Source organism: Mastacembelus armatus, chromosome 22 (genome assembly GCF_900324485.2).
Source record: "Mastacembelus armatus chromosome 22, fMasArm1.2, whole genome shotgun sequence".
Taxonomy (NCBI): Eukaryota; Metazoa; Chordata; class Actinopteri; order Synbranchiformes; family Mastacembelidae; genus Mastacembelus; species Mastacembelus armatus.
In genome coordinates this window covers 7222534-7235267 of record NC_046654.1, presented here as the reverse complement: position 1 = coordinate 7235267, position 12734 = coordinate 7222534, and the positions used below count along the sequence as shown (strand labels likewise).

Sequence of the window (12734 nt, the reverse complement as noted above, 5' to 3'; positions counted from 1 at the left end):
TACACCCACACAGGATTAACATATATTTAATGGATTAAAAGACAGTAGAAGATATGCATCAATGAATAAGTAAAAGAAGAGAAATTTGATATGGCATTCAAGTTTTTTCAGAGAGGCCTTTCAGAATTGTGTTTTATAGTTGTGAGATAAGGGAAAGTTCCTCACCCCTCTCTGCCCCCTTGAGACCCAAGCCGCTGCGCATGATATTTACCAGTGAGTGCGCTCATGAAAAGTTGATGATGTGGGAAACGCTGGTGTCTTTGATAATGTGGAGCTTGGCACAGAAGCAGATGTCTTCCTCAGAGCCTCCCTAATCCTTTGCCCCCACACACCATTTTGGAGCTTCGTTCAATTCTCAGAGCAGCTTATCCCCCTCTCCACCCCTCTTTCCTGCCACCTCCCTCCATCCTTCCCGGTATTCTAGCGCCCCAGCTTACAACCCCTGCTCCATAAGTCTATGAGGGGCATGAGTCTCCTCTGTCACTCCTGTCTTCCCACAGTAATCTGTCTAGCCATGGGAATAGGGCCTAAGGGAGAGAGACAGGAGCCCACCTCCAACATGTGGCACTGAACAGTGGTGAGTGGTGTTAAAGACTGCAGAGAGGATGTCAACTTTGCATCAGTTCCTCAAAAGTATAGCAGAATATGAAATTCAAAATTTGTAATTCCAATAGTCATATTCTCAGAGCTTTCAAGCATCAGGTACCGTTCATTGAATTCAATTTAAATATGCTGCAGGATATCTAAGCCAGGGCTGGGGTTTATATTTGACACTTATAGTAACTAACATTGGAGTAACAGCATTGGCCGTGTAATATCAGATTAGCATCCAAACTGGACTGTTCAGATAAAAGGGCTAACTAAGGGCAAAGCGTTGGGAGGTACCTAGACTAGGCTCATGCCAGAGGTCACTGTTGATGGACAACATCACCCATCTGTTGTGCTTCCATGTGGTTTGTCAAAAGAATCAAAAATATTCATTAAAGCAAGTCAGGGTTGCCACAGGAGACCATATTTTATTTTCAGTTAACTCCCAGATCAAGCAGCTCTAATTGACACCTCAAAGTTCTTTACCTGTAAACAGGTAAGATTTCCCCTCAGGTACAGAGCTGGTTTAGGGGCTCACAGGCATCTTTGTCTTTGAGGCAGATTGTCTTGCGGGTGACTTGGTGTGACTTCCCAGCCTGGTCCTCACACTTGCCCCTCTCTTCCACTTGACACGCAAAATACACCAGAAGAAGAGTCTTGTATCACTTGCAGGCAGCTTTGTGAGGCATCACTTTTTGCACATCCACAGAATTCGAGTACAAGTAACTTTATAAGTTAGAAACTATATAAATCCAAAAGCCTAAAAATTAAGCTATGAAGTGTTTTATAAAAAGAAATAGAGAGAAAAAAGAAAAATAATGAAAATGTCTAGAATACATGAACCAAAAACCAAATTATGCAAGAAAATAATGTGGTGTCATGTTTAGCTGAACATCAGCCTATTATATATAGTATAATATATTCAGGGTGTTCAATTTTGGCACATTGATTTATTAAATGAAACTTAAACTATAAAATTCCAAATTCTTAATATTTAAAAATGAAATGAAAAAGTATATAACTATTGACTTTTTTATCAAATCTTTAAAAGTAGTTAATGCAATTTATTTAGAGTCAGCAAGTAGCAAAGCTGTATAATGATTACTGGCGATTTAAGATATTATTCTGCTAGTTTATGCTTCATATTCCAGAGTGCTGTCATAATGTATCCTAATGAAACCATGAGCACAAAATGTAATATTTGGTTTATTAATGAATGCTGATTTGAAACCCAAACCTAAACATAAAGGGTGTATTTTTCGGTTTATTTCCACATGCCAGACCTGTGAAGTGCATGTTTATGATGGAGACACCAGCCCTTAGCGTGTCTGTGACGCTACACGGCCATGTTGTTGTTGTGCGTTCATAATTTCGCTAATCAGGTAGAGGAAGGATCTTGCAGAGTTAATTGGGAGCACACTGGAGTTGCTATAAGTGTGAAATTGTATTTACGGTGCATTAAACCACAAAGAGCCTGTTTGTCTGTGTGCATGCAAGTGTGTGGGCAAGGGGTTTGATGAACAGCAAGATGTTGATGTGATAGGCTGATAAATGTTAAACAGGTTTCATTTGCGTAGCAATAACAGCTCCCAAAAACATGTCAAAAGTTTAAAAAAAAAAAAAAGAAAGTATTAAATGGTTTTACTTTTTTATAGTTGGTAAGGTTTAAAATGCTTTTAGACTTTCACAGGCACTATTAATAAACACTGGGAAAATTCAAATGTGTATTTTAAAGAAATGATTGGTTTTACTGAAATTTTGATAAACTGAATTTAATACTACCTAATTTGCAAACTTCCCAACTTAGCCCAGTAAACTCTTTTTCATTACGTCTCTTGTGCTTACTTGGTACTCTTGAAGTAACTCTGGCCTCTGTCATGGTATTGCAATGTGTCATTCCCTTAAACAATTCTTCACCTCACTGACATGGCCCTTTGTATTTCATTTACACAAACACAGTCTGTGAAGCATCAGAGTGGAATCTTAACAAAAGAGAGTGAATGAGGGAGTGAATGGGAAGGGATATTATAGCAGATTGACAGCACTACAGTAAGTGTTGAGACATAGAACCACATGCTGAAGGCATCCTGCTGGGCAGGAAATGTAGGGGAACTGGCTAAGCAGCACAGTCCCATCAGCTCCCTGCTGTTCCCCGCTTTTACACCACTTCCTTATTACCGTGTTTACCGTTCGGCTTTCACGCCTCTCGACCCTCCAACCCAACGCACGCTTCAGGCGCATGGGCGCGGGTTAGAAGGAAGAAAGTGGGGAGAAAGAAAACAAACACAAGGAGAGGCAGGTCACACCCCATCAGTGGAGAGAGCTGAGCACAGCAGATCCAGGCTTCACGCGTTTACCTGCTGCCTACAGAGTGAGAGAGCAAGCGGAAATGGCTGCATGCCCTGGAACTGAAGTGGGATGAAGTAATGAGATGGATTGTGTTAAGTGGCTGGTGTAGAGCAGAACAGAGCCCTTACAAACACACTCTGCCACTCGCCTGCTTTCCCTACATGCTGCTCCAGCACTCAGTTCCATATATCAAAGTTTATGTTTTATTGGGTAAATTAAATAAATGATCTCTGGTAAGGTAAGGATGTCACAGTGTTCCCATCCTCACTCCTCTGCCAGGTAGACACAGTAATCACTTTCTGGCCACAATCAAGCCTGAGATATACACATTCAGATACAGAAATACACACACACAACAATGTACCTTTAATGTATTTATAGTTACACAGTACAGAACAAACCCACCTGCTCTGATATTTTGGTGGATGCATTAATAAAGAAACAAATAGGGACTGATGTAACCTTGTGCGACAGCTCTAACAAAAAGTCAGCTGCTGTGCCTTGACAATAAAGTCCTGCCAGAGGCTGAAGCAGAGTGTTGAAGTCCCCTGATCTTCTTGTGGATGGTCTGTTGGGTATAGTACTTCAGCACACAAGGCCTGCAGGGTGGCCTTTAAGCCTGGCTGAGCAAGACCCCCAGTCCTGTCACTTCTCTCCCCAGCTCCCACTTTCTATTCCATGTTCAATCACTATTGACAAGTGCAGGAGCAGTTCCCTCTAGGAGAATACCTAGCCTGTGCCAGAAGTGCTAATATAACATTTATCAAAGCATGTGTGCTGTCATTTTGTCTGACATGCTAAGAGGTTTGTGCTGACACAACTATTGTTCTCTGCTCGTGATTGTTATTGTTGATCACTGCAAACTAGGCTGTCTTCAGAATCAGCTGTGTAAAGAAATCTTAACCTCACCCCGGCACATATACTCATTGAGGACACTTGCTTTTTTTGTATTTATTTTCACTCTCCAAGGCAAGAGGTTAGCTGTTGATACACAATTAAGCATTTGCTGAAGTTTAATCAGAAGGTAAGTGCTGCTTCAGTGAATCTGGCGAATTGGGTCATGATGGGTCCATCGGTTGAAGGGACAAAGAGGGCGTTGTCTGCTCTAGTCAACGATTTCTCTTTTTTGTGAGTGAATATCAAAATAAAATGTAAGTAACCTGTTATTATTCTGCACTTACGAAGTGGGGTGTAAGTGGATGAAAATTGATCCAGCAAATTGAAAAGGGGGTTAAGTGTTTTTGCCCTATTGACTCTGACTGAAATGACGGTTACATAAAACACTCATTTTTCTCCCATTAGCAGATGAAGCCACAGCCAAGTATTATTACAGGGCCACATTGTAGCAGTGCTCCAAGACATTTTGTTACTGCTAATGGCCCTCAGTCCAGAGGAGAGAAAAAAAAGAAGAAATTTGGGCTCTACAGATAAAATTCAGGCAGTTCTCCTCTAAATGTGTGAATCCAATGACATGTAGATCTTCTTAGAAAGGTGAGAATTCACTCTGGATAGGACCTGTCAGGTTAGCCAGTCAAAATGAATGTGTTTGTGTTTATGGTGACTGCAAGCGTTGTGAATTCTTTCTGAATAGTTTGTACACTATCATTACCAAAGGTTACCTCACAAACTCATGTTAATTGATAGCCTGTCAGTCTGCCGAGTAAAAAGCCTGGCCTAGTCCTGTGTGTTAGAATTTTTATGTGCTCTACAATAATATTTAATGGTAATGGAGCAGTGTTTGTGGTCAGAATACACAGCATGTATCTCAGCAGGAGGGCCATACATTTTTCAGCATGTGTCCCAGTATATAATTTGCCACACAGTTAATTTAAATACCCTCTGTGTGCATTGCAGGACTTGCTCTGGGAGCCTGAGCTCAAACCTGCCCCATTACTGGTTGCTGTGGTACCTGCATTACCTAGGGGTGCAGCAGTTGAGCTTCACGTAACTGCAATTGAGGAGGATTTCACCAAAAGGACCTCCTGTCACATGACTACAAAGGTGGCATGCGGATCCTTAGAGTGCCACACTGTCATGTCTGCTGACAGGTGTAGTGCTTCACTTTCCCTTTTCCTGGCTGTTCCCAGTGATACCCCGGAGGTCTCTGATATAAAGGATCTAACTAAAGCAGTCACCTCTACATTAAAGAAGGCCATGAAGAAGATGGAGATTGAGCTGGTGCCACTGTGTGCCAGGGCGTTTTACAAGAGTGCCCACTCATTGGCACCGCAGATTGCTGAAGGTATGTCACTACACACAAGCTTTGAACTGATTCAATTTATCCTACATAAGCTGCTCTGTTAAAAGCAACACTTGTGAAGACACACATTAATGAAAATAAAGTGACAACCTGTCTCTCTCTGCACTCTCCTTACAAAGAAAGTTTGAGCTGTCATTGGTTAAGTAAACTCCATAAAGTATTCTGGGAAGCAGACTCTCCAGAGGATCTCCATTCCTTTCTGTTTAATTATTGTAAGTCATTTGTTGTGTCTGCACTGTGTACAGTAACCCAAGCAGCTGGCACAGTCTTTTGTCATCATTACACTTTTATACGCCACCATCTCCTGCTCCCAGGATTCTAGGTTCTTGTCATGGCAAATGTGGAGCGATATTTGTTTTATCCTGAGAGACGTTCTCTGTGAGGGAAAAGGGCGACGAGCACATCGATCACACAGGCTCAGTTGTCAAGTCATCGCTGAAGCAGTCAATTAACATTTTTGAATCAGTGCCAAACCAGCCATCGTACCGTCATTTTTAGCTTTGACATAACTTATCATCTAGAGGACATGAAATTTTGGTTACCAGTGATTAATGGGGAAAAGGTTGATATGTTTAGAATATGCATTGATATGCATGACAGATGAACACTACTGTTTGTTTTGTTACCTAATAATATAATTGACTGTATTGTTTCATGATTTATGATGCATGTCATTTATTTCTTCTGTCATTGTCCACAATACAAAACTAAAAGGATTTAAAAATTAACATGGTTATTAATTTAAAAAAATGTAATTTGCATATAGAAAATTCTAATAATAATATCATAGGTATAAACTTAAGTTATTTAATGTTTTCCATAGAAAGAATTACAAAATATCATTAGTTTTTTTTTTTTTTTATTATGAGTTGACTAGCTCAAAATAAATCTAGATACTTATTCGTGATTTAAAAAAAATAAGATAAAAGATAAAAATGTGTATATATAAATATATATATATATATTTGTTTGATTATGGACTGCTGCTACAGACTGCTTCCCTAAAACCATTTACTGACTCATCACTAAGCTGGAATCTGTTACCTTAGCCTACACGCATAGCCAAGCCCTGGAAGCTTACCCATGGGTGTTTTTATGGGTCACAGCCTATGCTCATTGGGTGATGAATCCAAAAAGTCAAAGGAGGAAAAGTAACACCTCTGGCACTGGCAGTCACAGCCTCACAATTGCTGCTGTCAGCAAGTAGACAGACAACAACACAGGACCAAAATGTGACTGCACACCCCCTCGTTCGGTTGCTTGCATTAGGATTCACAGCTGATAGACATGACATATGCTCTGAATGAAACCTTTAAATATCTTGTCTCAACTTGTTACTTCCGATAGACAGATTCTCCAAAAGATAGGGCCTCACAACTCAAGCAAAACCTCAACTTATATAGAACATCAATGAAGGCTGATATTTCTAGAGAAGAATTAAAGCAGTAAATCTTTTTTCACACACTAACTATCAAATAAAAACATGGTTCAAGTTTTCATATCTTTTACTTATACATACTGAAAACATTAAACACTTAAACTTCAAATAATAAAAAAAAAATTCCCAAAATTGTTAGCAGTCAGGTGCACATCTAGCAGATATGGCGTAACACTGGCAAGGCAAATAATCTGGCAGCTTCATGTTGCAGCCTGTTCTCTTATTAGTCAGTAACTGTATGTCTGTGTTTTGGTGCTTGGCAAGTAGTGGATGTTTTTTTTAAAACATCCTTGCTAAAAATAAAGTCTACTGCTTCTGAAAATGAAACTAAGAGCAGTGAGAGTGAACCAAAGCGGAACAAACCAAACCTGCAAACCAAAACAATGAGCTAAAAGACTGCACTGTCCAGCTGAGGGGCACTGCAGAGTCGCATGGTAATTCTCTTTGGGTTTGTCACCACAAGAGACTCCTTTCACACACAAGCAGTCATGTGATTTCTTGTTGATATACAAATGTTTGATTATAGCTGCTGCAAAGAGAGGAGATGATTCCTTCTGTTTCTCTGTGGCTCCACTGCACAGCTCCTCAGCCTTTCTGTTCATTCTCCTTGGACTAAATGAACAATTTTCATGAGCCAACACTTGCTAATTACCACCTCGTTTACCGGTTAATTTGACCAGTTTGGAAGTCACTGTAGCACAACTAAAAACCACTGGCTCTGGGCCTTGGCCACTGCTTAAAAGCCCCATAAGCCCAGCAGGCATCAGTCATGCCACACAAGAACTCCCCTTTTCTGTCCTTTTAACCACAGTCTCCACTGACACAACCCCTATTCTTCTTATGCTTATAATATTTATATATTAATCAGTTCAAACCAAAAAATGTCTGCTGGTGTTTAGCATTAAAGGGTGTTATGGGCATTAGTAATGGTTTGGGTTTGAGAAAAGAGCAATTTAACAGCAGCCTTTTCCGCTCCCTGTGTGTTTGCTCTGAAGCAGAATAATGGCTGGTCCTCCTGGGTAGATGGTTTAGTTCCATCCCATTGCTAATGTGATGGCTTTTGAATCTTTCAGTCTCTGTCCACTGGGCCCCTCAATGTGGCTCCCTGTGTAGCCCAAAGGGAGCTTGAGAGACCATCGCATGGGGATTGGGCGTGTGATGGGAAGTGCTCATAGGATTTTGCATGATTTTACAGAAGAATTTACAGGGATTGGAGGAAAGCACTCTGTACCTTTAATCACTTTTAATTCACAAAGTCAAAAAACACACATACACACACACACACACAAAATGACATGGTCACCCCCATGCGCCTCTCATCCATGCATGAACGGCATGTCTTTGTACACAGTCAGTGAGAGAAGAACTCAAAGAGCGAGTGAAATTATTTCCTATCTGTTAGTACAAAGATTAAAACATCCTGACATAAAACAGGCTTAGTGTGCAAGGTGTGATGAAGGGTGTGCTTCTTCTCTTAATAAAGCCATCCCGTCTGTGATCTGCCTGGCTCGTTCAGTTGTCAGCTAGCCATCTCCAGAGGATCCTGCTTCCCAGGGTGCAACACATGCTCTGATAGCACATATTTAGGCTTTTAATGTCCTCCAAAAAAAAGGCCTGTGTTCAATGGGGGCATTTTAAGTTGGAGTGTATATTAACTAATTGGAGTGTGTGGGCCCTTTGTAATGATGTTTGGCATGCTGTGTGTGCTTCAAATGAAAGAGAATGGAGCTTATCAAATAGTGTTGAGCTGCTCTCGTAACCTTTCTGCTGTCCTGACAACTCTTTCAGCAAGTTCATGTAACAAGTATTACTGCAGTTCTGCAGTAGTTTGAGATTTGAGATAAGTGATCAGGAACTACATTTTTACATACATCGTATTAGACTGCTTTCTCAGTATATGTAAATCTTATGACCATGCCACATCTTGGTGACCACACCTGAGTTCCTTCCAACATGCTGTGAAATCAGAAAAAATAAGGCAGGACAGTCGACCAGGAGACAGAATACGTGGGTCAATTAGTGCACAGAGCAGAAGAGGCAAAGGGGCTAATCCCAGCAGGCTGCTGCTAAAAAGACAGGCTGTCATCAGGACCAGGCTCTGAGACTGTCAATGAATTCTCACATGTCCACTGTCCGTCTGTTTTGGACACCAGTTGGCCACACACACACACACACTAACAACATCTCTCAGCTCCAGTAAAGCTGAGCAGCAGTTCAAGCACAGCTTCCTAACACCCCAGCACAACAGGAGCACAGGATTCATTCCGCTAGATCCTCCCAACAAGCTGATCAGTTGTTTGAAAGGGCAACCCCCCCTCAAATGTGTGAGTGTGTGTTTTGAGAGGGGCAGCTTAGAGTTCAGTCCTTGCTGACCATATGTCTTCACTGCAGGGAGTTAAGTGGGGGTTTGCAATCTGCCAGGGGTTTAAGAATGCCGATAACTTGTAAATAGGCCCGTGTTCCACAGTCAAAGGGTTAAGTGTAGCCCCTGTCCATATACAGCCTTAGTGGGTCAAACATATGAGAACTCCAGCTAAATTTTCCTGTGAAATTAATGTATCCTTCATCTTTTGCTCTTACCCCCTTGTCTCCCTCCCCACTCTACCTCCCAGGACTTGAAGAAAGTTTGAGGAGCTCTCTAGAAGAGTCCAGTCCATCTGTGGCACTTGTTCCAGTCCTGGACTTGCCTGATGCCCAGATCCTCCACCTGTCCTGCTGGCTCAGTTTATAGAAACACAGCCAGAGTCAACAACCAGACTCTAGTCATCCACAACACTGGAATTCAGTGGGGCTTTTCTGGAGGAGTGACTCTGGCAGTCCAACACCTAATGACATACAACAGGGTGAATGTGTAGAAGAAAAACAGTGTAACTTCATAAATGCTGATTGTTTTCCACTTCTGATTGTTGAAATACAAAGCTGTGTCTGTCTCCAAGTGAATTTGATGGTAGTGTGTGGTTTTGAGGATATGTTTATTCCACTTTATACCTCAGAACCTAGGCCAATAATCCACTCTGTCCTCCACTGGTGTTGTGGACTGCAGCAGCTGTTACTCTGCCTGGGAGAAGAGTCTCATGGAGCCTCTATAAAGCTGCGTGCCAGAAGATTGGAGACCATAGTTTACAAAGAGATGCACCAGCGGTGTCTCACTCCATGAGGCAATAAACTGCATCCCCTGATATCGCACTGTTTCTGCTGGAATTTCTCTTACCATGTTAGCTAACACCCTTCATAAAGGCCTAACACCACTGCTAACACCATCTGCTCAATTGTAACCTTATAGATTTACTGTGTGGCTGGTTTGTGGCTGTGTGTAATATGTGCAGATGAGGTGTTTCTCCCTCTCATTCTCCATGAGATTCAAGGTGTGTTATTATTGTGTAATAGGCAATCAGCACCAAGCACCTGGAAAGATTAAGCCTCTTTATGTTTTCTATTGATTCTACAGCAGCCTGGTTAATAGGAGAGGGACACTACCACACACAGCTGCGGGGTGTGTGTGCGTGTGTGTATGTGTGTATATGTGTGTGTTGGGGGGCTGTGAGTGTGACGATGTGAAAAGAAAATAACACTATTAACCATTGCTCCTGGAACATTTCTTTTCTCAAAGATCATGAACCGTATTGATGATGCGAGTTGGAATGCATCTTCACTCCGGCTATTCTCTTCATCGCACTTGTGATGGCGGGGCGCTGGAGTGGGCTATTGATCTTCACCCACCGCAATGTTGTTTTGATTGTTGTTATCAAAAATTGAACAATAGAGGCAGCCAATAGAGCCTGAAGATTTTTATTGAGGGTTGAAAAACACAAACAGGCAATTATTTATGAGAGCAAGCAAGCCAATGCGCCATAAATATACACTGTGTGTTAATGTTCACCTTTGGTTTTAAAGGGCCCCATCAGGGTGAAGATTCTGAATTTTTAAATGATGTGGCTATCCAATCAGCACCAAGATGTGGGTATTTTTTCAGTAATGTACTTGCAGACCTCAGTCAAGTAAACACCCATAAATGTCATCCATAAAGTTTTTATTAGATTTCAGTGTTTTCAATAGCTGTGGCTGTACAATAGCTGGTGATTTTGCAGAAGCATACATAGCCAATAAAAGACATTCATTTAAAAATGTGACTGAATGTGTCTAAGAGTCTAAATGCTAAGCAGAATGATGCTAAAAAAGACCGTGCTGATCAAAAATGCATGTTCAGTAGTCTTGCCTGATAAACAATAATTTGCAAGGAAAAATGAGAAATGGATTTGTTCAAATTGAACAAGCAAAAAATGAAGCAGTAGCACTTACCAAGTGAAGCAAATTTGTTTCAATGATATATAAACACTCGTAAGTTTATATTTAAAATCCAAGGTTTTATCCACTTTGATAGGGATCAATAGTTAAATTACAAGGATTTCATATGTAACAAAATACAAGACTAATCATTTCAGTAAACACAGAAGAGCAAAGCTACTGAAATTCAATGCACAACAAACATTTGTCAATCACACTAAAAATTACATTTTCTCTTTCAGTGGTCATATTTTTTACAGGCATGGACAAAACCACAAGTATGTCATCGCACCTTCATCATAACCAGTGTGATGGCCAATGGCAAACACATTTCATTGTGTGCTTACCACTGTTTTCCTTCACAAAATGAATGAAGACAGGATGACATTTAGTTTTCTCATGTGTTTTGTCAAATGTACATTTTCTACTAAGCCGACCTGCAACCACTCTGCAAACAAACTGGCTGTTGTAGCTAACATTGTCCTTTGTGTGCAGTGTACCAGCCTGCGGCCCTTGTCATTGTAGCCTTGCACATGGACTTTAACTGTGTGTTTCTTCCTCCAGGCTAACCAGACTGATGTGTGTGACTCTCTTTCCCCATAGCAGTGACTACAGCAGGGGAGCTCAGCTCAGGAGCGGCCTTGCTACATGAGACGCCTCCTGACATTGTGGTCTGTTTGCCTCCGTGGTTTTGTTTGTTTTCATGTTTGAATCCTTTTGTTTCATAATGTATTGTTTTTCCTCCCTTGACGTATTGTGAAAGCCTGTCTTTATGGTCACAACCCTGACTTAATGTAACTTGCTCTCTCTGTGCTGAACTTGCAAACCATTATGCTATTGAGTGGTGTCTGCTGCCCCCTTGTGGTCAGTATAAATAGTGCAATTTAAATGCAGATTTTTTTATTCCATTTGCATGGTATTTCTACAAATATCCTGGATGGAATAATTTATGAATTAAGTCAAGCAGTATTAGTAAGTGTGTAGACACTATTTGCATGATGTGCATTTTAAATATACAGACTATATCTTGTCAGAACTTGAATTACTTTACATCTACTATTTAAATTGCTTTAATGCTCCATGTTCAGAGGTAAGGACTCATCTAAACATTTCTGAATATCAACAGCTTCTACTTTCACTTTTTTTAACTTTTATTGATAACCTATAACACCCACATGGAATACTGTTATTATACATCATGATATTATATACCTGTATGTATATGCAGAGCTGCAACTAATAACTAAATGCATAACAGTGTTTGAAAACCCATTATTGTTTTGCCTGTGTCTTGTTAGACTAAATAAGGAAAAGTATCAGAATTTATCCAAAACTATCCAGACTATTTTTCTCTTCTATACAAAGAACAATCTTTGGCTAAGAAAGGAAAGGGTCAGGCTGGCCAGGCTAATACTCTTATATTTTTCAAACCGCAAAACACAGGTAGTGTGTCAGAGACATGCATGTATGGATGTGATGAGGGAGTATGCAAATCCTTTTCTAATTAATACAAAGGAATGGAGTGCGGAGAGTATAAATCTGTATTATAACATCTGTCTTTCCTATGTACTGCATAGGCTTACTGCCTTTTGAGTGCTGGTGTGTAAGTGGTCCAACTTTTTAAATGTTTAAGGTTGTAGTTGTAATTGGTCTATTCAAATAAGAGCGTTAGGCATTACAACAGGTTATAATAGCGCAAAGTGTTATAATGTTTGATATATGAACCTAAAGTGGGTCCTTAGTCTTGAATTTTTCTTCATGTATTTAACTTTTATCTATTAGTCTCTTTTTAACCAGCACAGGAAAACGAAAATA

General features: G+C 40.5%; 1 protein-coding gene across 2 annotated transcripts in view; it reads left to right on the top strand.

Annotated features, from left to right (window-relative positions):
- dph6 (diphthamine biosynthesis 6) overlaps positions 1–11051 on the top strand; it is a 52888-nt gene extending 41837 nt beyond the window's left edge. For both annotated transcript variants that reach the window (XM_026309437.1, XM_026309447.1), the window contains 2 exons: positions 4792–5179; positions 9248–11051. In XM_026309437.1, the coding sequence (XP_026165222.1) occupies positions 4792–5179; positions 9248–9366 (507 nt within the window). In that variant the 3' untranslated portion in view covers positions 9367–11051. The remainder of the gene's footprint in view (positions 1–4791; positions 5180–9247) is intronic.
- Positions 11052–12734: the final 1683 nt, after the last annotated feature.